The sequence below is a fragment of the Branchiostoma belcheri genome, unplaced genomic scaffold (assembly GCF_001625305.1).
Source record: "Branchiostoma belcheri isolate BF01 breed outbred unplaced genomic scaffold, Haploidv18h27 scaffold15, whole genome shotgun sequence".
Classification (NCBI taxonomy): Eukaryota; Metazoa; Chordata; class Leptocardii; order Amphioxiformes; family Branchiostomatidae; genus Branchiostoma; species Branchiostoma belcheri.
In genome coordinates this window covers 1,907,708-1,935,585 of record NW_017802935.1, presented here as the reverse complement: position 1 = coordinate 1,935,585, position 27,878 = coordinate 1,907,708, and the positions used below count along the sequence as shown (strand labels likewise).

Sequence of the window (27,878 nt, the reverse complement as noted above, 5' to 3'; positions counted from 1 at the left end):
AATGTAGGTGGCGCTTTTGCGGCGAGAATGCAATCCCAAACGTGGCTGAGCTTGTATCCCCCCTCGTCCCGGTTCATCACTGGGGTTGATTTCCTTATCCAGACTGCTTCTTTAATCCAACGGATTCTTCTGTTGTCCTCCCTATCTATGACCCTGGCACCCTCCCAGTCTATCACACAATTGTTTCTGGCAACATGGTAAGCAGGTGAGAAACTCTATGGTTGTGTAAGAAGAAAATTCTATACCCTAACCTAATTCAAATTGAACGACAGTCCACCTATAGCTACATGCCATTATATCGTAACGTAAAGTCATAGCATTCCGTGTATGTATGTGGTCGTACGGTAAAAACCTGCACGGTACTTTTTACCCTAACCTAGTAGTATAAAAACTCTTATATTAACACTATAAAACCCAATAAGCACAGCTTTACTACCTAATGGAAAGTAAAGCTGTCGGTGGACAAAACATATTTGTCACGGTACTGATTTTATCTCCTGATCACACAATGGACGACGTCTCGTGCTAACCCATGCCACAGGCAAACTGACCTGTGTGGCTGTCTACTGTCTCTGCTATGTCAAAGGTGGCGCTTTGATACTTCAGTGAATACCTGGATAATTGGGGGTTAGACGGGTTGGACGCCATGTTAGACTCACTAGTGACACAGTTGGCGTGAACAATACTGTGTGTACTGGGGGCCGTCAACATTCACACAGGTAGGAGTATTTCTCGAACACTCTCTTAAATCCTTTGAGAAGTTATCAGCCTCCTGTTGCTGTGGGCATGGTTTACTAAGACACTTGTTTGAACCATTCTTTAAATTATCAATGGTTTGTTTCAGTACTAGAAACCATGTGTTAGTGACTGTCTGTTTCTTCTACATGCTTTGCCTAATTAGTGACGCTGAAGTTGAACTTGAAGGTTTCGATCATGTTCTAGCTCATCAATACATGTTGTATGTAAATATATGTAGGTATGTTGATACAAGTAGTAGGATACGTGATCGGATTCACAATCACAGGTATGTACAATTATAGTGAGCCTCAAGCGATACGTTTGGAGATCAAGAATTTGTAGCTAGAAGCTAGTTTCGTCCAGCTTGCATTGTTTACATATTTTACAGCCTCAGTAATATTAACAACAACCTTCGCCATCTTTCCGGTAATGTTTGTTTGTGCTTGTCATAATTATCAGAGAATCCCAGTCAGTCAGAAAACTTTACAATTTTTACCATAACATCTACTTGGAGATTGGGTTGAAGCCATGAAGCTATGACTGGATTGTCATGGTATTTAGTATGTGGGCAGGTCTTTGGTCATACAATGGAATGGCTAGGTGTTCGGCAGGTTTTTGTAGCAATGATCTTTGTATCACGTAGGGGTGATCAATGGGAAATCTGCATGCACTTAAGGTGATGAGTACAATGTGTCTTACATCGTGTTGTAAGCCAAGTGAATTAACTTTAACTCCTTAAACACAAACTGTTCCCAGCCTCATGTAAGTTCTCAGACACCAGCGACGCCATGCGGAATTACAGCGCGTCGTACCGGGCTGCTGCACGCGGCGTCCTCTGTCTCCTGTGGGTCGTCACTGCTGCCTCCGCCTGCCCGGAGTACTGTAGCTGTGTTCTCAGAAAGGTTGACTGTTTCGGGAGGGAACTCAAACACGTTCCCCGCGACATACCTTTGAGAACACGGTACCTCCACCTGGGCCTCACCAGCATTCAGAACCTGCCTGACGCGGTTTTCTCCAACCTTACCAGCCTGAGGGGGCTTCTTCTGCGCAACAACCACATCCCCCGCCTCCCTGCCGGAGTCTTCTCACATCTCAGTCGTCTGTCCTACCTATATCTCTCTAATAACCACATAGCTGACCTCCCTGTCGGGATATTCTCACAGCTCAGTAGTCTGAACGACTTGTACCTGTCCAACAATGACGTCACAGATCTCCCAGATGGCATATTTTCAAACTTGGTCCGTTTGAAATGGCTGGAATTGGACAACAACAGCATCTCCAGCCTCCCCGCCGGAGTGTTCTCGCGTCTCAACCGACTGGAACTGTTGAGTATGAATAACAATGGCATAGTAGATCTACCTGATGGAGTTTTCTCACATCTTATCAGCCTAGAAAAACTGTATCTCTCTAACAACAGCATAACCCATCTACCAGAGGGAGTGTTCTCACATCTCAGAAGCCTGCGACACTTGTACCTGTCTAACAATGACATACAGGCACTTGAGAAGGAAGTATTTTCAAGTCTCGTCAATCTAAGACATTTGTACTTAAATGGCAATGACATAAGGGACCTTCCGGCCGAAGTATTTTTAAATTTGACAAGTTTGAATCGGCTTTCCCTGTCCAACAACAGCATCTCGAGTCTGCCTAAAAGAGTGTTCTCAAATCTCGTCAACCTGACACAGTTGAACCTGACTGACAATAAGATAGAAGAACTACCGGGTGAAGTCTTTTTCTATCTGACGAGCTTGGAACTGCTCTCACTCAGAAACAATAGCATCTTACGTCTTCCCGTGGAAGTATTTTCTCACCTCAGTAACCTGTCAACGTTACATCTGTCCAACAACAACATGGAGGATCTCTCAAACGGAGTGTTTTCAAATCTCACAAGTTTGCTTCATCTCTTCCTGTCTGACAATAACATCTCGCGTCTTCATCCAGGATTATTCACAAATCTCAGCCGTCTGATCTCTGTAGATCTGCGTGGGAACCGATTATCTGATCTCCCAGAAGGAATATTCTCACACTTAAGTAGCCTGATAGTGCTGATACTGGCTAACAATGCCATAGCAGATCTAAATGACGGGGTCTTGTCAAATCAGACCGGTTTGAAACTTCTCGACCTGTCCAACAATGATATCTCGCTACTTTCCGCTGGGGTTTTCTCGCACCTTAATAGCTTAGAAACGTTAGTGTTAGCTAACAACGGCATCCAGGAGCTCCCACATGGAGTGTTCTCACACTTTAGTAAGCTGGTTCTACTGCGTCTTGGGCACAACAGCATACAGAATCTGACTCGCGGGGTGTTTTCGGCTCTAACCAGGCTCCAAGAACTGGACCTGTCTAATAATGACTTATTGTTTCTTCCTGCTATGGCCTTCTCCCATCTGACCAGTCTAACCACGCTCAACCTGACACAGAACAGCTTACAGACGTTACCTGCAGACATGTCGCGTCTACCCCGTCAGACAAGCCTGGACTTACAGGGGAACCCCTGGAGGTGTGACTGTCGTCTACTGGGTTTGGTATTGGATTCGCTACGACTACGTCCGCAAGTCATCTTTCACGAAGGTCTTACCTGTAGTACCCCTCTTCATCTGGAAGGTGTCGCACTGCATAGACTGGTATATGCCTGGACAGGCGCAGTGTGTTACAACCACGGGCGCTGTACCGCGGAAAATACCTGCGATTGCTTCTTCGGCTGGACCGGTCCATACTGTAACATAGGTAAGACGTTTTTTTCCTTCAAACACAGTTTCAACAGACCAAAGTGATTTGAAAAAGTAATAATGTGCATTTCGTCCACATAATCACCGCTTTCCATTCCGGTTCATGTACAGAAGTTAACGTGGCCCTTGGAAAGACAGCAACGCAGATTTCCAACGGAAACCCTTACCAAGGCCCTGAGAAGGCGGTGGATGGGTACAGAGGGACTAGTGCCGGGACGCCCGACAACGAGTGCGCCATCACCCAGGAAGAACTCCAGCCGTGGTGGAAGGTGGACCTGGCGGACACCTACACAGTCAGCAGGGTCAGCGTCCTCAACAGAGGCGACTGGCAGGGTGAGCTGTTACCTCTCTCCCCCTCTCTCTCCCTCTCCCTCCCCCCTCTCTCTCGCTGTTTTTGGAGGAATTTTGGGTTACATGACCTCCTTGACAGTTGACAGCTGGTGTTTTCCCTTGAGATCTCAAGATGCAAGAAAGTTCACTTGTATGATCTGTTCACGTTAACTTCGGTCTTTCATCCATGGAAACCGATCCCGAAATGTTGTGGTCCTTCATCTACACAAATTATGACCAGAGTAATACTCACAGGCTGACATGTCATTTTCATGACCTGCATTTACAGAAGAAAGGCTCAGAAACTTCACGGTGAGAGTTGGGCCGAACGAGAACTTCACCCTGAATGACCAGTGTGGCCAGACTTACACGGACACTCCGACCAAAGCCCAGACCATCGAGGTGCGCTGCGAACCGCCCATGTCCGGCCGTTACGTGTCGGTACAGATAGTGGGGCGGAAAGAGTTTCTGACGCTGTGTGAGGTGGAGGTCTATATCACAGGTAAAAGCTCAATGTTTAACTCTAACAGTTTGCTTGTAATGTTGTTTTTTTTTTCATGAAATATTTTGCTCAAAATTTGCACATTTCATCATCACACCTTTTCATACACAAGTAAGTAATTAAAGACGTCCATATCTAGACAGTTCATCTGTGTTTTCAGAAGTCATTAAGAAAATTTGGGTCCAATTTCTTGTGATTATAGAAATTACAGTTTAAAGTTGCTTCATAAAGACATCTATATTACTCTCTAGTAAAACTCCGGCGACCTATATTTTGCAGAGATTATTACATAACATGTACTAAAGCTCTACATACTATAGATTTATATAATTTTCAGATAACATGATTGTTTGTGCGCCACATGTAGTATTTGAAAGTACATGTACCCTGCATTGACAATACCTTACATCTCTTGTATGATTAGTTGTAAATGATAAATTTGTATATTATTCAGAGGTGTGCTGTAACGCTACCGAAATCACCAACGGTCGAGTCATCGCGAACGACCCCTTCTGCTCTGGGAACGTGGCCATGTTCTCCTGCGACCCTGGGTACGAGCTCGTGGGCACGTTGTGGGCCACCTGCCGAGAGAACGGGAGTTATGATCAAGACATTCCGACTTGTCAACGTGAGTTTCTCTACATGTTTATATCTCCCTGTCTTTCTTTTACCAAGAACAAAATAGGTCCATTGCAGTCAACAAACTGAATCACAGTCTCCCACAGCAATATATCTTTATCGATATCGATGTTATTGAATTTGGGACTCGCGTAGACTATAAAATCTCTTTTTTTGTTGTTTGTTAAACCTATCTTATCCTCTTATAAGTCAACTTCAGTCTTAATTGTCTGATACTGAGTGCATGCTAACAAATAAAAGTATATTACATGATAGATATAGGCAGCAGCTTAATTGATAAAACTTTGTCTTTTTGTTATCGGTATGGAATCAGTGATCTGTTCTACATGGTGGAGAGGACAAAACTGCCAACGTAAGGAAACATCGTTTTGTCTCCTTGTCTTTGTCTGAGTCTCGAACTTAACGATTATACGTAAGTGTTTCAATGTAGACCTAAACACCAGAAAAGAATAGTGCATCTAACATAATATTCAAGCAGATGTTACGAGGCAAAATTGTTAATTTGTTTCAGTTTCTCATTTTTGTTGCAAACTGCCCTCCTTTGAAAAAGCTAGAATAGAGCAAAAACGCTACGATTTTGTCTTCCAACATCTGCTAGGAAATTATGTCTTAAAGAATTTTTCAACTACGTTTCAAGCATCCCTCCATGTCTGAAATTGTTTGTGAGAAAAACGACTTCTTTTCTTCCATTTCTCCCTGCAGACCTGAGTGCCTCAGCTCTCGGCGGCATCAGTGCGGCAGCAGCTCTGGTCGTGATTGTCGTGATATTCATAGCGATTATAGTTCTACTGAAAATGAGGGGAACAGGGCCCAAATACTCCCCAGTGCATGGCCAACTTACATTCTGTAAGTGCTTCGTCTTTTTATAATCACGATTGTTTTCATATTCATGACGAACGTCATTCAATGTGGGGTCGTGTGGCGTAGCGGCAGAGTGCGCGGCTCGGAACTAAGAGTCCCGGGTTCGAGTCCTGACATGCCACCGATCTTGTGCCCTTGGGAAAGGCACTTTACACGACTTTCCTCACTTAGCTCAGGTGTAAATGAGTATTGTCCTGTCATGTATTTGTCCCCTGTGTTGGTGGCGGCATTAAGATAAGTTGAAAAAACTTGAGTGTGTCGTCACCACGTCTGATGATTACATGTTGGAATAATATAAAAAACAAAACGTCATTCAATCAAAAACTGCCTGTCTTTTGTCCACCTTGATTTGCGAGTTTTGCAAATATTTGACTTGACTAAAAGACGTAATGATGTGATATTGACTGCAATCTTTCCCAGCGGCTATGGGCGAGTTGCGGGCAGACGCTCCTCCCAAGCCACAGCTGACCTTGTTTGAGGTGGACCCTGCGAGGCTGGAGATATGTGAGAAGATAGGAAGAGGTGCCTTCGGTGTCGTCTCCCGCGCACTGCTTCACCTCGACAACGAGACGACCAGGGAGGTCGCCGTCAAGACGTTTTCAGGTAACTGATTTTCTCTGCTAGTATGCGCGAGATGATGCGCGTCTTTTTATATATCATGTCAAATTTCAGAAAAGACTCCTATCTTGATGGACTTGTGGAACAGGTCATTAATATCTCGACTTTAATGGGTGTGCGCTAGCATGGTTTTCTCCAAGATATTGTGTGATTTCTGAGGTGCCCTTAACTTCTTCTTTGATGTAGGTCGTCACCAAAAGCTGTTTCTCCACGTCTGTTTATGTTCTATTCTTACATAAAAGAAAGATAAAAGAAACAGATGATGCAATGACTTCTATTGTCGTCCCTGCACAGCGAGCTCTGAAGAAGAGGACAAGCTGAGTTTCCTCCAGGAGATCCGGGCAGTGGTGGACCTGGGGACGCACGACAACCTGCTGGGGCTAATCGGCTGCTGCACGCTGGTGGGAGACCTTATGTATCTCATCACGGAGTTCATGCCGCACGGAGACCTGAAGAGTTTCCTTGGAAAGTGCAGGGATTTTAAGCAGAAGAATCCGGTAACTATTTTGTCAGCTTTGAGCGCTTTTAGGTATTTCGATCTTTTTATATTGTCCCTTTTATGGATAACACCTGTTCCATCCCCTCTGTAAACTTCGCACAGATACGACAATGCTCCTTCATTGGTAAAAGTACTCTCCAAGCAGACGTTTGGGTTATTTTTGGCGTGTTTTTAGTTGTTTTTTTTAACGCGGTTTCTTTTTTTGCACTGGAATTTTCTTTTCACCCGACCCGTGAAAGAAAATTCCAGTGCAAAGAAAAGAAACCACGATAAATAAGCCTAAAAATACGCTAAAAATAACCCAAAACCCAAATTTCTGCTTGGAAAGTATGGTCAAATGTCTACCTTAATTGTTCGACGCCCATGTAGCCACAACCACAGCCAGTTGTTAATACTCAGACCTTCAGTATAGAGCGGATAGATGTTGTGCAAACACGACAAGTGTTGATATAAAGAGTTATGGGTACTTTTCTATGCATGGTTCTCTATGCCCGAAGATGTGTGAAGTGAAAACTATTCTACCGACCGAGAACTGATTTTTCTTGTTGTTTATTTTTTTCTAGTACGTCCAGGTCGCGGTTGAGGGGTATTACAAATCATCCAACCGTATTTACAAATTTCAAGAGAAAGAGATGTACAAGGTCTCTTTGCAGATCGCGAAAGGAATGGTAAGTTAACAATAAATAATTATAAAATTTTGCTGTCAGGGTGTGAATCATTTAGCTAGCCAGGAACATCCTATTGGTTTCAAAGCTTATTTATAAAACTCCCGTCGGCTATATTGTGACATTTGTTTTTAGTACTGCGTACATGACTCTACTGACAACGCTCCATGCTTGTCCTTCAGGACCACATCGCTAAAGCTGACTACATCCACGGTGACCTGGCGGCACGGAACGTGCTGGTCGGAGACAACTTGCAGGTAAAGATTTCCGACTTCGGGCTGGCAGACCACATCTACAGCCGGGGGTACCGGCGGCAGGACCGGCTCCGGAAAATTCCGTGGAAGTGGATGGCTCCGGAGCGACTGACGGACGGGGAACGGTACACCTCACAGAGCGACGTGTGAGTTCAATATTGGACACATTATATAGTTTTATTCTTTGATAAACACTCTCAAAACAAGTGTTATGATAGGCTTAATCTGAGACTGTCGTGTTCATAGAAATGCTCTCTATGTACGAGTGAAGAACTGTGTTACATGAAACATTGTACGTTTCTGACATAACGCATAGTTGTGTAAGATTGGTAAACGTTACCTTCTTGCTCCTCACCTAAAACAGAATCTGTGATTTCATGCTAGCTGCAATCAACTTTTCTTTTAATGAAGAAAAAGCTGCAATTATTGTAGTATTCTGCAAAATTTCCTCAGGTGGTCTTTCGGGGTCATGCTGTACGAGATAGCCACGCTAGGGGGCAGCCCGTATCCTGACGTGCCCACAGCTGACCTGCCGGTTCAACTGAAGAACGGATACAGAATGCCACAACCTGCCGACTGCCCCCAACCCCTGTAAGTACAGATTAATTGTTTCCCAGTTGTCAGCATTCAGATAGCATAGAAAAATGTGCATTTGTTATAGAACTAGCCAAACAATTTATATCACAAGATCTATTATGTCCATTCATCTACGACTGCCTTAAGAAGCTACATGAAGTTGAACCTGTCTGTATAGATGTGAGATTTCACATTCTAATATCACTTCATCGATATCACCCTACTTCTAATACCATGAACTGGACTTCACTTGTAAGAGCAAAAACATACAAGAAAGGTCTCTTATTGTCGTTATTCTCATTAATGCCATTTAACTTTCTGCTAACAGACAAAAATGCGCGCGTGTGTGTGTGTGTGTGTGAGGGAAAAAACTTGTAGTAGAGATGTCTAATTCTCATTCCCCGCCTGGTCTCTCCCTAGGTACGACCTAATGCTGCAATGTTGGCGCCTCGACCCCGAGGATCGGCCCTTCTTCCACAGACTCGCCACGGAACTGGAGAAACTCTTCAACGACGAAGTTGACCTCGTGGAGAAGGAGACCAGTGTTTAGGTGTCCGTGTGGGGCAGTCAGAAACAAATTATTCACCTGTTCTAAGCACTTATAAATGGTGCATGCTATTAGATGGTTTCGTGAGTCCAGACTATCAGGTCATGTCCAAGCAGTTTAGCTCACTGAAGAGAAGAGACAGACGATATGTACAGTGTGTACAGGTTCATTTTACCGAGGATATTCTCAACCTTCCAACAAGCCAAGGATAGGGACTACAGATGAAACTGGACTACGCACTGAACTCGACAAGTACTGAACTATCAATACATCATAACTGTATATTTGTAAACATTATCGGTGTAGCATTGAAAATTCACATCACTATATGGCCGACACATTATTACATACATGTACATTTGTATCTGTAAATATCAAGGAGGTACTTTTCACGCAATCATGTGATAGCATGATAGATATTAACCTGCCAACGTTTCGATAATCATTCTGGAAAACCATTCCACTACTCTTCTCATGGCAACAATCTTATATTGTATGTGTAAACAACTTTCATTCTTATGTTTTCTGTCAGGGAATAGATTCATTCGGGTGAGTGGTGTATATACACATGATGAAACTAGTTACTGTTCTTACTAGGACATTACTGAATGAGTTACGTTTTCGATGAGTGGCTTATTGACTTGGCAAATGTCATTACAATGTAGTTCTTTGTACATGTCAATGTATCTTTCTTTCTCAATTATTTATGGTGAATCGTGTGAATCGTGCCACATTTTGGGAATATATGTCGCACGGAAATTTTGAAGTTATTTTTGACAAAGCGACCTACTTTGCGAACACATGACGAAAACTGCCTCCCAGCGCAGCGCAGCGGGCGGCTGAACCGGAAGTGACGTCACAGAACTTTTCTGCAGACGACAGTAGCTGTCAGACCTGAGTCACGGTGAGTCGCTGTGTTGACTTTTGACGTCTTTCCTCATTTTTCCCGTCAGGATGTATGTATTTTTTCGTAATGGTGAAATGTTATGTAGTTTCGGTCGTAGTAAGGCCGGTAAATTGGGCTTTATTTTGCACAAATTCTCCATAATGTCCACGCTACGTGGGCAGAGCATGTGGGAGAAAATATCATTACTGACAGTAGCCGTGGCGACTCTTGATTCGGGCTTGATTTAAGCCCGAATCAAGAGTCGCCACGGCTATACTGACAGCATCACTCAGTGCAGCGCGGTATAGAGAGAGCAGTAAGTCGTAGGCCTGGTCGCCAAAGCCAACATTTTTCTGCCAGCCAGTGTTCCGTTGGACTGGAAGGTCAGTTTGCACTCAGCAAGCGGGCCCAGCTTCACCCCACGGTTCTTACAGACGTTTTTGACGCCAAGACTGGGGAGGGGCGCTTGCATTCGTGTTCGGCGTCGTCTGCTAGAGTTCAACGTCAGCGCTGGGCGTCGTCTGCAATCGCCAAGTTCGCGTGCACTGTGAATGGCATTTTGCGGCAAAATAGACCAAGCCTTCAGTAAATACTTGGTCAAAAAGACGATATGACGTGTGTTTTCGTAAGTAGGATATTATACTACAGGTTTTTTTATCATGAGAAAATGCCTCAGACTCAGTGGTATGATGGGAATTCATGTTTGTTTACATACAACAAAGTTACAAGCATGCAAGGTATGAATTTATAGTGGTGGCGAATAATTTCTGGTACACATCATACAATAGTACATGTATTTATTATTAGTTATATGGCATTAACTACCAGGAGTTTGTGATGAATATAATGTATTGTCTTTAATGTTATTATACTTGTGAGGAAATGTGTAACAGATCCTAAATACATCACTGCTATTCATATTTCTAACAGTATGATTCAAATTGAAGAAAACAAAAAATAGCATGGCTTATCATTGGTGCATGCATGCAATGATTAGATAATTTGTACAACATCTGATTGTGCTTAATAAAACGTAATGGCATGCACCTATCATATATTACCACAATGATCACATTATACTAATGCTATGCTACAATGGGTCACATGTTAGAGTGAAACATGCAGTCATGAATTTCTTTATTTATTTAGTTGACACAATATGTAAGCTATGATAACTAGTAGACATCCATCCAAAAGTCAACATCTATGCCAAGCCTAAAATCTAAAGCCTTTGAAAAAATATAAAACACAATTGTAAAGCTTAAGCCAGATGCCTAAGATACAAGCTTCGATTATTTACCCTGTACATCTGGAGTCTCAATCATTTACTAAGTACATGTACCCTGTACAGCATTTGCTACATACAATGTATTCTGAATGCCTTGACAATACAAGTGAAGATTTCCACAAAGCTTAAACAAAGTCATATGGCCACACTAGGCCATTTCCTTTGTTCTCAGACATTTTCAAGTACAAATTGAAGCAAGAGAACTTGTCAAGTGGAAAATAGAAGTCTGTGAGAAAAAGTTGCAGCAGTTTTCCTTAATTTTTCTCATTTATCCAAAATATTCTAACTCCTGTATCAGACTTGAACAACTTTGAACGTTGTCATTCTGTCATTTGCTAAAATCTTCTTGCAAACGAACCAAAATTATGGCCACTTTGTCATATTACAAAAATGTACATCATGTAAAGCCAAGGAAGAAACCTGGATTGGAACATTTGCATTTGCCTTAGATATTGTTCATGGGAATGTTCATAGGCATTGTGTCTGCACTGCTTTTCCGCTTTCCACGGGAGTAAGCTTCTGAGGTGGAATCAGTTTGGTTGGACGAAGACTTCCCTCCTGAAGACTTGGTTGTACGATACTCGTCCACGGGACAGCCACAACACCTGAATGCAAGGAGAACCCTGAAGTATCGAGTAATAGAATCAAAGTTTAGCCACCTTATAACCCACAGAACTGCACCACTTAATTCATAGGAAGGGGGAAGGATAAAGATTCTTTTAGTCTGCACGCATGGATATAATATCTTGAAGTATTTGCTATAACTATGCATCTTTTGGAGAATTTTTTCATTCTGTCAAAATCTTTCAGTTGGAGAAAAGCGCTGACTATGCATAAGGACAGATTATGTAGAGTAGAGTGCACAAAAGACATTTAACAACATTAAACCTTCAGTCTTTCAAAGTTCTACTTACTTGAACCACAGGTTTTGGACTTCCTTTTGGCGTACACACTGGAAGATGAAAATGAAGAATCCTTGCAGGGAGTTGAAAATGCAGAATAAGTAGGAAAAGACAATCCTACCATCACTGCAACACAGAATAACAGTAATACAAAATCAATCAATTAGTCATCAATATTCTACTCCAATCTCCCTATTGAAAAGAACAAAACGAGCCATTCATTGGAAGCTAATGACAAAATTGACATAGAGATTTTTTCCTTCTGTACACGTGATAATAAAATTTGAAGATGTGGAGTTTGTCAAAGGATGAGAATATTACCTTCCACAAATTTGTTAACTATCTAACGTTCTAGATGATTTTAGCTTTTTTTTGCAAACAAAACAATACTTTTTCTATAAACTGTTCTTAGGGTTGCAAATGCTCTACTGATTACATCAAAAAGCTAGTTGAATTTTTGCACAACCTGTTAATTATAACAACATAAATGTCAGATCCAGCAGATCTAGATCTCTTATAACCTGATCATGAAGAATCCAAAGATCCAGGTGAGTCCGACCAGCACCATGACAGCGATGGCGATGCGCAGCTGCTGTTTGGTCCCACCTTGTCTGGGATCAGCAACTCTCCCTGGGAAAACAAAATCAGTCTTTCAGTCTTCATCCAATCACAACAATATAGTATGCAGCAAATCCTACCTATGCTGTCAGTATCAAATATTGTAGATCTGCACTACCTCGCACCTTGGATGGTAGATGCCTAATATTATACGGTTATACCTACATGTATAGACAAAGCATTGTTAATAGGCTGGACATACAGTAGTTGAAACCAATGGCACTCTGTGATATATGACAAGAAGTACGTCACTGGGGAATCAATTAAAAGTATATCAATCAGTTTTCCTTTACAGAAAAAATGATTTCAATATTGTGATGTGTTTCATGAGTTGGGGATAATAACCCTATAAAGTTGGGTACACATGTACCTTTATGTGGTTCACCCAGTATAATGTAAGAACTGACCTTTAGTCCTGCCCCTACAGACCAGCTTACTGATGACCATGATGTACACAATAGTGTTGAACAGTAGGATCAGTCCAGCAGGTAACAGGAACCCAAAGTACAGCTGGTTACCCTGCAGCCAGCAACTAGTCAATAACAAAGATCGCAAACATTATTTTCACATAAAAAACAGTGTTCACATAATGATACAACACTAGGTGATGGGATGGTAAATCCCAAAAAGCAACATTTGGATGCTCTTCTATGCTTGAAGAATATTTCCTTGAGTTTGGAGAATTGGGAATACCTGATAGCTGAACTAGCCACCTCCAGTAGTGTACAAGTCATAGTGTGCTGCAAGTTTTAGAAAACTTGAAGGCTGTCTGATACAGTGTGATAAACTAGGAAGAAGAATCTAAAGGATTTCAACATGATAAAACCCTCCATCATAACTTACAAGCTTGTGCTCCTGTAAGTCTCCTGTCCATCAGGATAAGTGCTTGGGACGTCCACAACCAGGGTAATGATGGCAATAACAAAGGGAAGACCTGAAAGATATACAATCATTTTATCCATTAACATATCAAGCTACAAAACAAAACAAAACCAAATCCTTAAATTCTAAGTACTGATGCACATGATGTATGTATGAAGTCCATTCTTTTGATCCTAAAATTATCTTGACCCAAGTACCTTATTAGTCTTTGTCATGTTCAACTGTTTTTCCAGTTCCTTCACATGTGACTAGTGTGGACTTGTGCTCTGAGTTCATTTAGTTAAGTAATACTGAAGAAGAGTGACAAAAGTCATCCCTAAGTTATCTCCTACATTTATCTAGTAGTAGAGTTTGATTTCTCTTTGAATATGTGCTATGATGCTATTGTACTCACCCCATGCTATGATGGCTGCCTTGAGGAGGAATTTTGACACATGTGCCCCCAAGACTTTTACAAAGGCCAGGTACATGTTGAAGGCTTCAATAGCCATCCACATGAACACAGCCAGGAGGAAGTAGTGCAGGAAAAATGCCACCACAGTGCAGCCAACAGGAGAACTGGTGGCACTAATGCCTGCCAGGAAGATGATGAGAGTTGCCAGTAGGGCCACACACAGGTTGATAAGGATGTGCTGTGGTCTGGTCTGACGAAGTTGTCTGGAAAAAACAAACAAACCCGATGTTGTTATGCCTCATACAGAAAGTATTGCAAGGGAAGGCTGTGAAAATTTTGGCACCATCAGTTTGATCTGATTGAGTTCCAGCATCATTAAAAATGTGAAAACACTTATTTACACAGGGCTGATTTCCATGGACATTTTACCACTAGTTTCAGCACCATTGAATGCTAACATAAGTTTCAGCACCATGGACAGGTTAGTACTTGTTTCAGCACTGGGTAAAACACTCATGTTCAGCAATGTAAGTAACATTTTTTAATGAAAATACATTGTACTGTAGAAATTTCAAAATAGACTACATGACATTCATTGTAACAAAGTGCAAAGTGTTCATAATACGATAAAGATGTCTTGATGGTCTAAAGTGAATTTAGAACTTACTTGAACACTAGATAAGTGATGAGTGTCAGGACTAGGCCTGTGATGGACAGGGCAATACCAATCTTACTGATCAGGTCCAGTGCAAAGCTGTGCAATCCTCCATAGATGTCCTGAAATATTAGGACATAATCGGGCATATTTAGAAATTTTTTGTATATTGTGCCTTTTGTTCACACCACAATTTTCATACCCCTATGCATCTAGACATTTAAAAATGGTGTTTGCTAATATGTATAATGGTGTTTGCTTTCTTGGGCATAAAATTGAAGGTGATGGTCCAAGCTATCCTAGATCCTTAATATAGGTTGTCCTCAGAGAGATCCACTCACTATTATGGTGATTCAAATAGAATCCTGTGCAAGAAGGCCCTTAGAAAGCCCAAATGTATTGCCTCATCTGTGTATGTCAGTGTTCAAATTTACGTTTCAGTTGATACACTTACAAATGCATTCTCTATTAACTTACCATCAAAACAGCAAAGTTGGTGAGATGGTTGCACTCACACACCACCCTGTTGTTGTCAATCCTAACAAAGTCACATCCCTCTGTAGACCAGGCTCCCCCTCCTCCAGCATTGAAGTCCCAAAACACACACCTGATGTTGTTCACTGTGGTGTTTGTACTGTTCCCAACCTGTGGAAAAATAACTTATGTCAATGATGCCTTACAGGAAAAGGCATTGTACAACTGTCTCCAAGAATTTCAGAGCCAAGATATCACAGGGCCCATTTTTCTCTGTTACTGCTGTTCATTTGTACTCTTGTTTTACTATATTGTATCACTGTAAATATGGACCAGCAGTACAATAGCAAGGAACTTTAAAAAGTTATGTAAGCATCATTGTATATAACCTAACAGATACAGATGGGAAATGTTTTGAGCTTTAGCTTTTGTAAAGTTAAGCATTGATATATGGTGGAGTAACGTCTAATGTGAGGTTCTTGTACATGTACAGTTGGTATATTTACTTACAATAGGAAGGTATCTTGTCACTACTGGGTTGGGGAGATTCTTGAGTGTAAACCCAGTGACTCTACTGGCGATAACCCTGCTGTTAATCCTGGTTTTTGTGTCGGCTGAGGAAGGAGCTGTCTGGTTGGACTGGAACAACCGGCTGCTGTGATAGATGATGTAACTCAGACGGACTTCCACATCTGTTGGATCTTGAGGAGAGAAAATAGACTTTAATTTTCCATTTACATTGAAAAAATGCTATCTTTGAAAGCTATCTGTCAAATGTGCATGTGATATGAAGCTAAAAGCTACAAAGACAAGTATAGTGAGAAAGCAAATCATTAACAGGCAATTTCTGAATCATTACCTCCATGAAATGGAAGGTATTGTTTTTGGCGCGTCTGTGTGCGTGTGTGTGTGTGTGTGTGTGTGTGTGTGTATGTGTGTTTGTGTTTCCGCTTTTTTGTACCTTCATAAGTTCATAACGCCTTCATGGATTGTGGTGATATTTGGTATGCTGGTAGGTGTTAGGGGGGGCGAAGGTCAAGGTCAAATATGGGCCTCCTGGTGGATGGCCTTGGTAGTGCAGCAGCACTTCCGGTTTAATGAGGAATCTGCCAGACAGGGTAACAGATGTCTGATTGTGTCGAGGCTGCCCCGGGCTTGCGACCTGGTTTGATTAATGAGAGGTTCTTCCTCAGGGAATTAGGCGACCTCTGTGCGCTATGATGTGGAAAATTTGAGTGTTAGGGTGGATGTACCCAGTGTTGATGTAATTTTGGCACTGAGATCTAGTTACCTCCATGAAAATGGAGGTATTGTTTTTGGCGCGTCTGTGTGTGTGTGTTTGTGTTTCCGCACATTTGTAGTCAGCATAACTCCATAACGCCTTTATGGATTGTGATGATATTTGGTATACTGGTAGGTCTCAGGAAGCCAAAGGTCAAGGTCAAATATGGGCCTCCTGGTGGATGACCTTGGTACTGCAGCAGAACTTCCGGTTTTTGTATCTTTTGTCCTGAACATGTTATGGTCTTGATTTTTGGGTGACAGATAGATTGTCCTGCCAGGAATAATTGGTGTGGGTTTGGTCCCCCTAGCAGCTTGTTCTGGAACTGCAAGGGACTTTCGGGGTGAAATCTTTAAAAGCCAATAGGTCCAGACAGGAACAATGTATTTTCATCATTTTTGGTAGGTAAGTAGCTGAGAGAGAGATGTACATAACTTGATGCAAATTATGCAAATAGGGACTTTATTTGCATAATTAATGAGGAAATTCTCTAATTACAGTGTTTTACATTGTAGTACTTTCATACATGTAATGTATGTAATCCTTGGCAGATGGAACATCAACAGATACCAATTATGCAAATTATGACCTCATTTGCATAATTAATGCGAAAATTCTATGGGTTAATGATGGGAATTCTCTACTTGGTACATGTGTAAATTAATAAAAAGTTAACATCACGATACATATATTATGTTAATGTGGAGGTCATTTGCATAATTAAAGAGGAAATTTACATTTACAAGTCAAGCCCATATTTCATGGAGGTATGTGATCTCAGATCTCTTGTTTTATTTGGTGCTAAAAGACCCCAAAATCAAAAGAGGAACCAACCAATGATGTTTTCCTTGAGGAAAGCAACAACTGATCCCAGCTCTTCAGGCAGAACTATGGAAGCATCCACTTGGTCATAGGGGATGAAGGATGAGTCAGAGTAGGACTGTACCAATCTGTCCTGTAGGTATCCACTGCCTTCAAGGGATGCAAAACCAACACTGAAAAGAAAACAGCAAAAGGCATTTTAGACAAATCTGCTGCATAAAGTGGCAAGTGACAGTATACATTTTTCATTTCTTTTTCACTAATTGCAGATGGCATACTGGGCTTTGAGGTGACCCAAGTTATTTGCCATTCAAACCTGCAATACAAACAACTAGAATTTGGTGAGAATTTTTTCTGGTGTAGGCCAATTGCTAAGCTGAGAAGACCTAATAAAGTACAATTACAAGTAAGTTTTTCTGGTGTTAGAAATGTTTAGCTGTTTACCAAGTCTTCTGCCATTTTTGTTTATCTATTTGATCATGTTGGCAAGAAGTTATGGTCACCAAACACAGACAGACAACAAGATAATATCCTGCCATACAATCCACAGCCATAGCATTCCATTTGTCTGTTTCTGTGATTGTACCTGTTGATCAGTTCTGCAGCTCCAATCTGGTAAGTTTCCACCCCGATGTTTTGTTCAATGCGGCGGAAACGATTTGTTGTCAGATTGACACGATCGTTGAACTGCTCAAGTGCCTGTACAATTCTGCAACAATAAATGGATAACATCGTTAACACTAATATCCCCAATGATCTTTTAACAATGGGTTTAACAATAGAAATGTTCCAGCCATATTTTCATCTACTTTCATGATATCAAATATATTTTGTACCTGGAAGGAGCTTGGTCCTTAAGTTGACTCTGATAGAGGATGCCATCATCAGCATTCATTATCTGGTCAACAGACACAACCAAGGAATAGCCAACCTGGAGATTCAAGCAGACATAAAAAAGTCTTCTAAGTTACGAAATAGACTATCTTATGGTACAGAGGTTAGTTTGTAGCAACTTCTTTGCTTTAAGTATAAAGGGCTATTTCAGATTTCTTCCAGGACCTGTGGTACTGTCTTAAGTTTCTTTTCAAATTCTTTAAGTAGCCATTGATCTGTGCATGCAAGCCTACAAGTTTGAAGTACACTCTACAGAAAATTTTGAAATAGTTACAGTGATTTTTGCAGTGACATGTCCAACATGAAATCATTACATCATGACTAATGCAGATTTTCTGTCAGTAAAACCAACTCAGCAAATGTCTCCCTTTCCCCGACTCCCCACAAAATTAAATCCCCCCCTAAGTTTCAGTAGTCTTGGCTCCACCCAGAATCATAGTATTGGTACTCACATTCTCGTCTCCTCCTGTATTTGCAATGTTGCCCACGACAGTGGCAGTATCATTGATGTTTTCTGCTGTAAGTGATCTTCCATCAGATGTAAGAATCTGTAACTCTGCAGCAACTTGTGCTACATTATCTGAAGTAACAGGCACCTGCAAAATCAAGAAATAAACTACATGTCTCTATTGCCATCTTCAGTTAGGATATAATATATGTATGTATTAGTAAGTGTTTGTGGGAGAAATATCATTTGAAAATAGGTTTTGTAGTAATGTGAATTTTTAGAATTTCAATGATGTTGAACCAGTTTAGTTACTCAGTACTTTATGCCTTTTGTTTAGGAAGATAATGCTTTTAGTCAACAAATAGTTAGGTAGTTGCTATTGTGATGAATATGTTTCAGCATTTTTGACATCCATCCTGCAATTTACATGTACATGTGCATGTACAAGTCAGAAATTGTGAATTACCTGATGCCCATACTTATTATCATCAGATAAATAAAATGTAGCTTTGTCCAACTAAGTCTGATGACAACCCATGGTTACATGATACATTACCTGTGCCAGTTTGGACAGGTCCAGTCCACAGTCCAACATCTCTGGGCTTGCCCAGCTCACTCCAGTCTGAAAGGTTCCCATGCACCTTCGGACTGCCAGTGGAATACCAGCTGGACATTAAAAAAAATGAAACAATCAAAATATGTTTACCCTATCTTAGACCTTAGTTTCTTCCCCACCACAACACATTAGAACCATACAAATCACTGCTGACTTATATCCATAAGATTTATAATGTAAATACTTTCATATTGATGTTGCAACTTCCCTTGTCTACAGCTTACATTGTAGTATTGGAACCACATAGTGAAGAGTTTACTTACCACTTTCTGTGTTGTTGGCACACCTTTGAGTTGAGTACATGTGTGTGTCTCCTGTAGAGCTTGGAAAAGTCAGGCTCACACGATTGGATGTTGAGTTTGTTGCAGTCACTGTTTCACCGTAACATGTTGCTGTGGGATCAATCGTAACTAGTGTTATCTATGTTTGATGACATAGTGTACAATGTGTATCATGGAATTTGTTCAGAGTGCCAGATTATGATGGTTCAACAACATATACATTGTATGTGTACTAGTATGCATCCCACTTCTGCATAGGGACCACATACATGTGTATGTCATATGTTGTACAACAATTTCTACAAGAAGGCTCAACAAATTGGATAGCATGGAGGTAAGGGTAACCTCAGGATATAGGGACCACCTGGTCATTGTGGCCACTCCAAGTGGTCCCTTACACTATTTTTAATATTGACACTTGACACACCAACAAGTGTTGTCCCTGTCCTTAGTGCTGAATTTCACACCAACAACATTATAAAGAGTCATGTCTATATTATGATCTAACTGTTGTCCCTGTCCTTAGTGCTGAATTTCATACCAACAACATTATAAAGAGACATGTTTATATTATTTAACTGCTGTCCCTGTCCTTAGTGCTGAATTTCACACCAACATTATAAAGAGTCCTGTCTATATTATCTATCTTTTGTCCCTGTCCTTAGTGCTGAATTTCACACCAACAACATTATAAAGAGTCCTGTCTATATTATCTAACTTTTGTCCCTGTCCTTAGTGCTGAAGTTCACACCAACAACATTATGGGTCCTAATATTATCTAATTGTACTGTCCAAGAAGACAGCAAGAGTTTGAGATTGCAAGATTCTAACAATGGGAAACTTAGATAATGTTACTAAGATTTTAGGGGAAAATTCAAAGCTAGCAATTTTGAAATCAAGATGAAAGAATGTTAAGACATACTTGCACTTAAGAGTGTGAGACTGTTTGGATCCACCCCTAGAGAACTAGGAGCCTGGGCAGCTGTTCTGAGGGCGTTAGAGATACCGTCATACAGGTCCCTGTCTTGGAGCACAGAATCCTGCACATTTATGTTGTTACTTGCAATGATACTTCCTGGTCTGCAAGAAATATATGATAGTCAGTTAAAAACCTTTCAAAGGTACATGTAGACTAGCCATGACTAGCTAAATGCATAATCATAATTAAGTAAAAATTTCAAATCATCCATTGCCCCACTGAACTGGCCTAACTTTAGGTTGATTCATTCAGTATCCACTGCCTTGTGCAACAAAATATCAGGTAACAAAAAATAAAATAGCAGTAATATCTTTTCTTGTTAGTTTAATACTTAAAATGTTAATACTTCAACTATCATGCACCTTCTAGATATGAATTACTTAGTTCATAACTTCTGTGGCTAAAAAATGAAAATATTGGGAAGCCTGGACTTATTATGGTAAAACTTACTTTGCATACTTTACTCTGATGGATTTCTGGCCTTGGACACTATTCACAGCTGGATTAATCTGAAAAAAAAGAAGAAAAAGAACAATATTCTCATAAATTATTGATCAGGTCATGATTATCAGAAAGATGTACAGGCACATTCTCAGCAGTGACCTTCATGTAAGTAGTAGTCAAGTACATTTGAATTCTTTTGGTTCTGTCAAAATTTGTCCCAGACTATGAGGTTGCATGTCAACAAAAGTATGACCCTGCTAATGTTATACAGACAATTGGAGTAGTCTTACCCAGTCCTTGATGTCTTGGCTGATGTTCTGGAAAGCAGCTGAACATGGGTCTGACATCTCAGGGGTGAAGTTCCTGCCTGTTATCCTGATACCAGAAACAAACGTCATGGTGCCTGGAAAATATTTTGTTATCGCTTCATTGTTGATTCAAAATTAAAATGAAATGGATCTACTGCTGATCTGAATTGGGTTGAAAAGGTAAATGGAATTACTGATACTAGCTCAAAATTCATGTTTGGTATATACAAGTTACAATTAGACCATTCTTGTTGTGAGTACAGTAGCGAGAAATTACAATCATGTCATTTAATGAAGAATCTAAAAAGTTTTTTTGAACATCAAAGAACACAAACCTTCTGGGAGCACAGTCACAGTGCTGTCCTCAGACTCTGTCTCACCACCTGAACTTGTCACCTTACATTTGATCTTGTGAACACCACTTACAGCATCATACCTGCAGACAGGCAGCCAACAAAATCACAATACTTTGATCCTTACTTTTGCCAAAAGGCTTACAACTAACAGGCTTAACAGAAGTATTATGAGACAGAATAATAAGAAACTTTCCATCATTTATTTGAAATGCAGTACATTACACTGACTTCCAAGAACAAGTTCTGAACTTAAGTATAATATCATCATGCATACTAGAAGAAAAAGAAGCAGAGTTATTGAACTACCAATATCAATGTACCAACCTGAAGACAGGACCTCCCTGGTTTGGTACCACTGTTCCATCCACTGTCCACTGGTAGTTATAATCAGTGGGAAACCCTGTGGTGTTACATGTGATGGTGACAGACTCTCCCACTACCAGATCCTCAATCTCTGAAGGACATGTACTCACCTCAGGGGGAACTATTAAACAAACAAACGAAAACAGTAAAACATTTTTGTAGTTTAATGCTATGCAATATAAATTGATTCTGTATTGAAGAATGATGTAAAATATATAATCATCCTTATGTAATACTTAGCATTGTCAATGGAAGTTTCAAATTCAAATTTTTACTAAGTGGGAAAATTTGGTAAACTAAAACAACACAAGAAGACACTTTTCCCAAAAACTTTCAATTGCTTAGTGTACATACATGTAATTATATAACATTGTATGATTGATAGTGTCACATCCCAAAACTGAAAAAAAACTTTATAAAAGCTGTAATGTTTGATTTTATTTCATCAGAAAACAAGTCTAATCACTTGAGTCAAAATTGTTGAACACTTTGGATGCATGCAAAAATCATTAGCATTGTAAACATTGCCTCAGAACTGTCATGAATTCCTTGACACATTTGATGAAAGTGTCCTGTAACTCACCAAAACATTTCTGGTACTGCCTGGTCACCAGGTCTGGCCCAACACAACTGTCTCTATCTGGCACTGCCTTCCTGGCAACAAGCCAGTCAGAGTACCTGCAATGATACAAAGTATCACAACAATTTTCATAAGTCCACCATGGTACCTTATCAAGAATGTCTAGAACAACTGGTATATCTAAAGTCTGCATTTCTTCAGGATTTCTAATGCTGCATTTCGCCTTTTTTACAATCTAAGGGTATTCAGCAAAATTATTAGAGTTGATGTTAGCTAGGGTTGCACATTATTTTCTTTAAGAATATTACAAAAGTGAAGACTTTAGAATAGTGAAAACAATATCCTATTCTTCATGCATAATGTAAATCTGACTGTACAAATGTATGTAGCAAACTCAAAGCTGTTTATAAGGCCCCAGCTATGACTAGAATCATTAAATCCCTCACAGTGCTTGCATGATGTGGAACTTACCTTTCCTGGCAAGTTGGCATTGGCATGCCTTGCTCTTGAATTCCTAAGGTCTCACCAAGGACATTATTATATAGAATGTCACTGAAATCATTTGGTATGATGTTCCTAACACCAGCGGTATTACAGGGCGCAAAAATGTGTCCCATTAACTGGATGTCTGGATAGTCACATAATATAGATCTGTTTGACCCCTCTTCTGTGATGTCCACTTGTAGGATATCATTCTCTGCTACATTCACAGGTTCAATCATCACATTCAGGGTTAACTGTTCACCATCAGCTTCTATCAATCCCAGCACATTTGGATAGACGTTTTGGTGGAGAATGATGGTTTGTTCCACTTCTGCACGTTTAAAGCGGTTAACTGATGACTGACTGTCAACATCTGACGCCCGGACATTCCGTCGACGAAGTGGCTGAATTGTTTGTTTTCCCTGCCACAGTATAGTGACATTGAGATTTACGGCGCCTGCTTTACCATTACTTGGTATCCATGACAATGATTGCCATTCATACAGTCGAAGCTGCAGCTGATAGATGCTTGTGTTCTGCTGTACAACAAACACCTGCGGCATACAGACTTCATATGATTCTTCACTGTACATTGGATTGTATCTAAAACCAGCAGGTGAAGCACATTCCCTGAACAGCCGGGTCTCAGTCTGCTGTAGCTTTGTACACGCCAGTCCTGCAGAGGCAACGTGTGTTCTGTTTAGTGCAATCTTATGTTTATGATATACATGTGAGAGCAAACTGAGCTGCAATGACTTTTCTACTTAACGTCGGAACTGTATTAGATTTAGGATAACTTTGAAATTCATTTTGTTCAATGTTTAATATGTTTTATAGATACAAGTGAAAAGAATTCCCCAGTTCCTTTAAAGATTATGAATAGGAACTTACCCTGTAGCTCCAAGCTGGCAGTTGCTGTGACAGTCTGATTGAAGAACTCCCTCTCTTCAATAACACAGGTATAGCTGGTGAAACAATTAGCATAATGATAATTATGATTGTCAATGTTAAATTAAAGGCATACTTAACATTTCATCTTTTGAAACATAATTTGAAAAAGTATAATGTTAAGATAATATGTAACAATATAAGCCTATAATTATAAACTGGATAGTGTGTGAATGAGTGATCATATGAGCAACTTTGTGTATGTCCTAGTGGATCATTCTAAGCTGTCAGTCATAATTCACACCTTGATTCAATGGCCTAAGTTTGATAAGAATGATTCTTCCACTTACATCCCGGTATCGGCTGGAGTCACAGAGTTGAACACAATGGTGTTTCTGTCAGAATTATTGACTGGTTTGTCGTTCTTCAACCATCGTACAGAAGGTGGGGGGCCACCACTAGCCACACACACCAGCCTAGCAGGCTGCCTGTAGACTGCCTTAACTGGAGAGGTGATGTACCGTAGAGCAGGCCGTACTGGTAAAAGTGAACATACAGTATATATGTCAAGGTTTGGAAACGTTAAGAAAGACTCATGCAACAAACAATATTGCTATTATAAACAAGTAGGTATGGTACAACTTGAATCAGGTCAGTAATTTTTTCGTTTATCATTCTGCTTTTTCCTACACTTCAACTTGATAATACAATCATGATGAATAAGAAGATATTTGAAATTGCAGATATTGAAAACAATTAAATCTAAGGACACACTTACCAAAGCATTTCTGGTATTTATCAAGAAAGGACTGGTCCAGGTAATATTTTTGGCATGATCCTGCCCCGCCCCTTTTTGCAAGTTTTGTCCACCAAGCTTGGAATGCCCTCAAGCATCGTCCATTTCCACCAGGGCTGAAGTCACAGTTTCTCTGATAGGCCTGTACATCGTGGTATAAAAACTCAATGTAGAGTCAAATTAATAATAGATTGAAGCAAATGGTAGAAGTTGCTCTGTCGTAACAGTAAAATACAGTACATGTACAAGACTATTTACATTTACTAACTGTAATGAATTATGTATACTTTACATGCAAGATTTTAACTGTTTTCTTAGTTAATAATTCTTATAGTTTAAATTGAGTAATGTAAAGAAATTTTACACCACTCATATGATAAGTCTAAAAAAACATTTTTCTTACTATCCTATTGTTTAACACAGTGGACAAGCTGATTGTGAAGTAGTAAAAGAAAACTTGATTAATGTTTCAGAGTAAATGTTCCAAACAACACACCCATAACTTGAGCCCCACACATGCTGAACAGTTCCGGTTCACAACTGGTGAACTGTCTGACTCAGACAGCTGCAGCTGTAGGGTGATGTTCACATTCTGTCCTCCATGAACTACAAGCGGCCTGGAGAAAAACAGTTCCACTATACCTCTGGTCTCAACAGTTACCTGAAAAGCAAAAGGATATCTCATGTTTGATCAACTTTGTCAAAGCCATGCTATTACAACACTCAAATAATGTCTTTGCTGCTGTCAATCTACTGGCAAATTTGAGCCAACTTAAACATAATGATCTCTTTTCATCTTCTTGACAATTCTAATTTGTTCTGATTCTTATCCATAATGTCCAATATTATTCAAATGCATCAGGAAGATTAGTTACCTGACCAGTGGCAGTTACACTGAAGACTTGCCCCTCCCTGTTGTAGGTTACTTGTGCATTAAGTGTCCCAACTCCAGCTTGTCTGAGACTTCTGTGGTACATGGGGAACTGGTCCCAGTCAACTCTCACCTGAAAGGGAATGCAAGGAAAGAAAGTTAGATTCTTTGAAGCATCTCTTTCCATATCAAATTGATGGAACAAATTAATTTAAAAAGCAAAATTTGATATGACAATTTGATATGGACAATTCTGGGAAAAATGTCTCTCAGAAATATGATTAATCATTTCATTTCTTCTTCTTTGTTAACTAATATTAATTACATTAAAAGATTAATAGCTTGTTACATCTCACTACCAATATACCACATTATTATTACAGACCAGATATTACCAAAATGTAATCAATAGATTTAGTTTTATCAACATATCACTTGAAACATACCGAGATTGCTTGTATTTTTTCTCTGGTTTCAGAGAACAACACAAAAAATGGATAAGTGCCATCCTCTGTAGCCTGGAAAAAACACAGCAAAAAAAAAAATTCAGAGTTTAAGTCATACATTGTACTTTCCAAATTCCAAGCAATGATTCCCATTTACTAACTTGGACCATTTTATAAATTAAAGATTGAAATGAAAAGTTGTCTGGTCCTTACAAAATCATTTGTCATACATGTACCTGCAGTACTACATGTTTTTAAAGCAATTTGTCACATATCATGCAGCTATATTCTTAACATGTTAGCACAGAAGCCTGTCGAGTGAGATATACCTTATTTTCACCACAACTCTACTTTGTCTTGATAGGTTGTTATAAAATTGGCTTGTTTCTGACAAAATTACAATCATATTGTACCCTTTCTCATACTTAAGAGTTACTGCGTAAAAGGCCTCCATCATACGAAATATTATTTAGTACCATTGCAAAATATTTCATCACAAACCAAAATGAACATCTAAACTTAGAACTTTAAAAAGTTTTGTCATGTTTTTTTTTACTCACTCTTGTCCCACGTGCTGGCCACTCTCTGACACACAATCCTTGCATAGGTGTAAACAGACTCTGGATATCTCTACATGTTACAGTTCCTATGAAGAAACAAGATGCGTAGAAGACAGCATATAAAATCTTCCTGACATTGCCTTACATGATGAAATGTTTTTAACAGACAGAACTTTCTAAAGTTCATCATAAAGAAAGGTATCAACACCTGAGCTAACCATTATGATACACATAACAAATGCATGAGTTCTTCAGCAGTGGTAACAAAAGCATGAAGTACAAACCTTCTGGAAGCACTGTCACAGTTAAGTCCTTAGACTCTGTCTCACCACCTGAACTTGTCACCTTACACTTGATCTTGTGAACACCACTTACACCATCATACCTGCAGATGGATGATAACATCAAGTATATCATTTTGCTCTTCAAGATATCAGACTAGCACTCAATATGTATGAACAGCTCAGGACTTATGCATTACAAGATATGTCAAAATCTAGCTTAATGTAATTGTTATATTCATGATCAAAGCAGTTATTAATTGGTTGTTTACAATGTTTACTTCAGTACAGAGGGGTATTTGGCCAGGCTAATAAGGCAATAGTAAAATCAGAGTCATTTAAAAGTACCAACCTGAAGACAGGACCTCCCTGGTTTGGTACTACTGTTCCATCCACTGTCCACTGGTAGTTATAATCAGTGGGAAACCCTGTGGTGTTACATGTGATGGTGACAGTCTCTCCTACAATCACCTCCTGTGCTTTTGAGGGTCCTATGAAGACCTCAGGGGCAACTTAGTGGAAAAAGGAATACATTCAGATTGGTAAAGTTATCAAGTTTTCAGAGATATTCACTTTACACCAAACTTACTCATCCTTAACATTTTATTTCTCTTTAGTTTATTCCTGCCTAGTTTCCGAAACAATTTCCTTTTTTTGCAAATTTCACAAATTTGTAAAATGTGTAAAACTTCACAAATGTACAAAGCTAATAGGTCCCTTACCAAAACATTTGGAGTACTGTTGGGTCACAAAGTCAGGTCCAACACACTGGTTACCATCAGGTACAGCTTTTCTGGCAGCAATCCATTCATTAAACCTGCAACCCATTATTACCATCAAATCAACCAAGTTGTAAATAGTCAACATCATGCTTGCCCTCCAACAACTGCTCCAGTCTAAAATTTGAATATTAATACATTTGATATTAATTTCTTACACAATATTTAACACTCAACCATTCATATTTTTTAGATCTCCTCTATAGACAAAAAAGTAAACGAGAAAAAAAATGCAGTTGGTAGTAATAATAACATTTTTCTTCGCTAAATCAGGAAAGGGTCCATAAGGCCACACCAATTTAATTTCTTGGTTAACGGATTCGCCTCTTCATTTTTTTCTGATT

General features: G+C 39.9%; 3 protein-coding genes across 3 annotated transcripts in view; 2 read left to right on the top strand and 1 right to left on the bottom strand.

Moving 5' to 3' along the window:
- The first annotated feature begins 1,506 nt into the window (after positions 1-1,506).
- LOC109465193 (leucine-rich repeat-containing protein 15-like) lies at positions 1,507-4,766 on the top strand. Its single transcript, XM_019762339.1, has 5 exons — positions 1,507-2,637; positions 2,854-3,309; positions 3,579-3,800; positions 4,087-4,299; positions 4,756-4,766. Exons 1-5 carry the CDS (start codon positions 1,527-1,529, stop codon positions 4,764-4,766), a joined length of 2,013 nt encoding a protein of 670 aa, XP_019617898.1. The 5' UTR covers positions 1,507-1,526.
- LOC109465266 (tyrosine-protein kinase receptor torso-like) lies at positions 4,766-9,431 on the top strand. The gene is made up of 9 exons (XM_019762440.1): positions 4,766-4,927; positions 5,252-5,290; positions 5,641-5,784; positions 6,220-6,402; positions 6,712-6,914; positions 7,480-7,584; positions 7,764-7,981; positions 8,289-8,426; positions 8,832-9,431. Exons 1-9 carry the CDS (start codon positions 4,831-4,833, stop codon positions 8,959-8,961), a joined length of 1,257 nt encoding a protein of 418 aa, XP_019617999.1. The 5' UTR covers positions 4,766-4,830; the 3' UTR covers positions 8,962-9,431.
- A 1,068-nt stretch (positions 9,432-10,499) lies between these two features.
- Positions 10,500-27,878, bottom strand: part of LOC109465296 — a 23,798-nt gene continuing 6,419 nt past the window's right edge. The window contains exons 10-41 of the mRNA XM_019762492.1: positions 27,478-27,572; positions 27,108-27,267; positions 26,759-26,859; positions 26,475-26,560; positions 25,915-25,986; positions 25,473-25,601; positions 25,094-25,258; positions 24,580-24,739; positions 24,152-24,338; positions 23,805-23,878; positions 22,902-23,589; positions 22,434-22,528; positions 21,812-21,971; positions 21,467-21,567; positions 21,114-21,226; positions 20,830-20,888; positions 20,323-20,480; positions 19,383-19,511; positions 19,060-19,169; positions 18,508-18,651; positions 17,998-18,092; positions 17,748-17,870; positions 17,174-17,334; positions 15,568-15,758; positions 15,061-15,228; positions 14,596-14,705; positions 13,929-14,191; positions 13,496-13,586; positions 13,060-13,184; positions 12,556-12,664; positions 12,047-12,160; positions 10,500-11,755 (exon numbers count right to left, since the gene is read on the bottom strand). Coding sequence (XP_019618051.1) covers positions 11,578-11,755; positions 12,047-12,160; positions 12,556-12,664; positions 13,060-13,184; positions 13,496-13,586; positions 13,929-14,191; positions 14,596-14,705; positions 15,061-15,228; positions 15,568-15,758; positions 17,174-17,334; positions 17,748-17,870; positions 17,998-18,092; positions 18,508-18,651; positions 19,060-19,169; positions 19,383-19,511; positions 20,323-20,480; positions 20,830-20,888; positions 21,114-21,226; positions 21,467-21,567; positions 21,812-21,971; positions 22,434-22,528; positions 22,902-23,589; positions 23,805-23,878; positions 24,152-24,338; positions 24,580-24,739; positions 25,094-25,258; positions 25,473-25,601; positions 25,915-25,986; positions 26,475-26,560; positions 26,759-26,859; positions 27,108-27,267; positions 27,478-27,572 — 4,714 coding nt within the window. The 3' untranslated portion in view covers positions 10,500-11,577. The remainder of the gene's footprint in view (positions 11,756-12,046; positions 12,161-12,555; positions 12,665-13,059; positions 13,185-13,495; positions 13,587-13,928; positions 14,192-14,595; positions 14,706-15,060; positions 15,229-15,567; positions 15,759-17,173; positions 17,335-17,747; positions 17,871-17,997; positions 18,093-18,507; positions 18,652-19,059; positions 19,170-19,382; positions 19,512-20,322; positions 20,481-20,829; positions 20,889-21,113; positions 21,227-21,466; positions 21,568-21,811; positions 21,972-22,433; positions 22,529-22,901; positions 23,590-23,804; positions 23,879-24,151; positions 24,339-24,579; positions 24,740-25,093; positions 25,259-25,472; positions 25,602-25,914; positions 25,987-26,474; positions 26,561-26,758; positions 26,860-27,107; positions 27,268-27,477; positions 27,573-27,878) is intronic.

Coding starts and splice junctions, on each gene's coding strand:
- LOC109465266 (XM_019762440.1), top strand. CDS start 4,831: ATGTTCTCCTGCGACCCTGGGTACGAGCTCGTGGGCACGTTGTGGGCC. Junction 4,928..5,251: donor AGACATTCCGACTTGTCAAC/GTGAGTTTCTCT, acceptor GTATGGAATCAG/TGATCTGTTCTACATGGTGG. Junction 5,785..6,219: donor GCATGGCCAACTTACATTCT/GTAAGTGCTTCG, acceptor AATCTTTCCCAG/CGGCTATGGGCGAGTTGCGG.
- LOC109465193 (XM_019762339.1), top strand. CDS start 1,527: ATGCGGAATTACAGCGCGTCGTACCGGGCTGCTGCACGCGGCGTCCTC. Junction 2,638..2,853: donor AAATCTCACAAGTTTGCTTC/ATCTCTTCCTGT, acceptor CCGGTTTGAAAC/TTCTCGACCTGTCCAACAAT. Junction 3,310..3,578: donor GCAAGTCATCTTTCACGAAG/GTCTTACCTGTA, acceptor GTTCATGTACAG/AAGTTAACGTGGCCCTTGGA.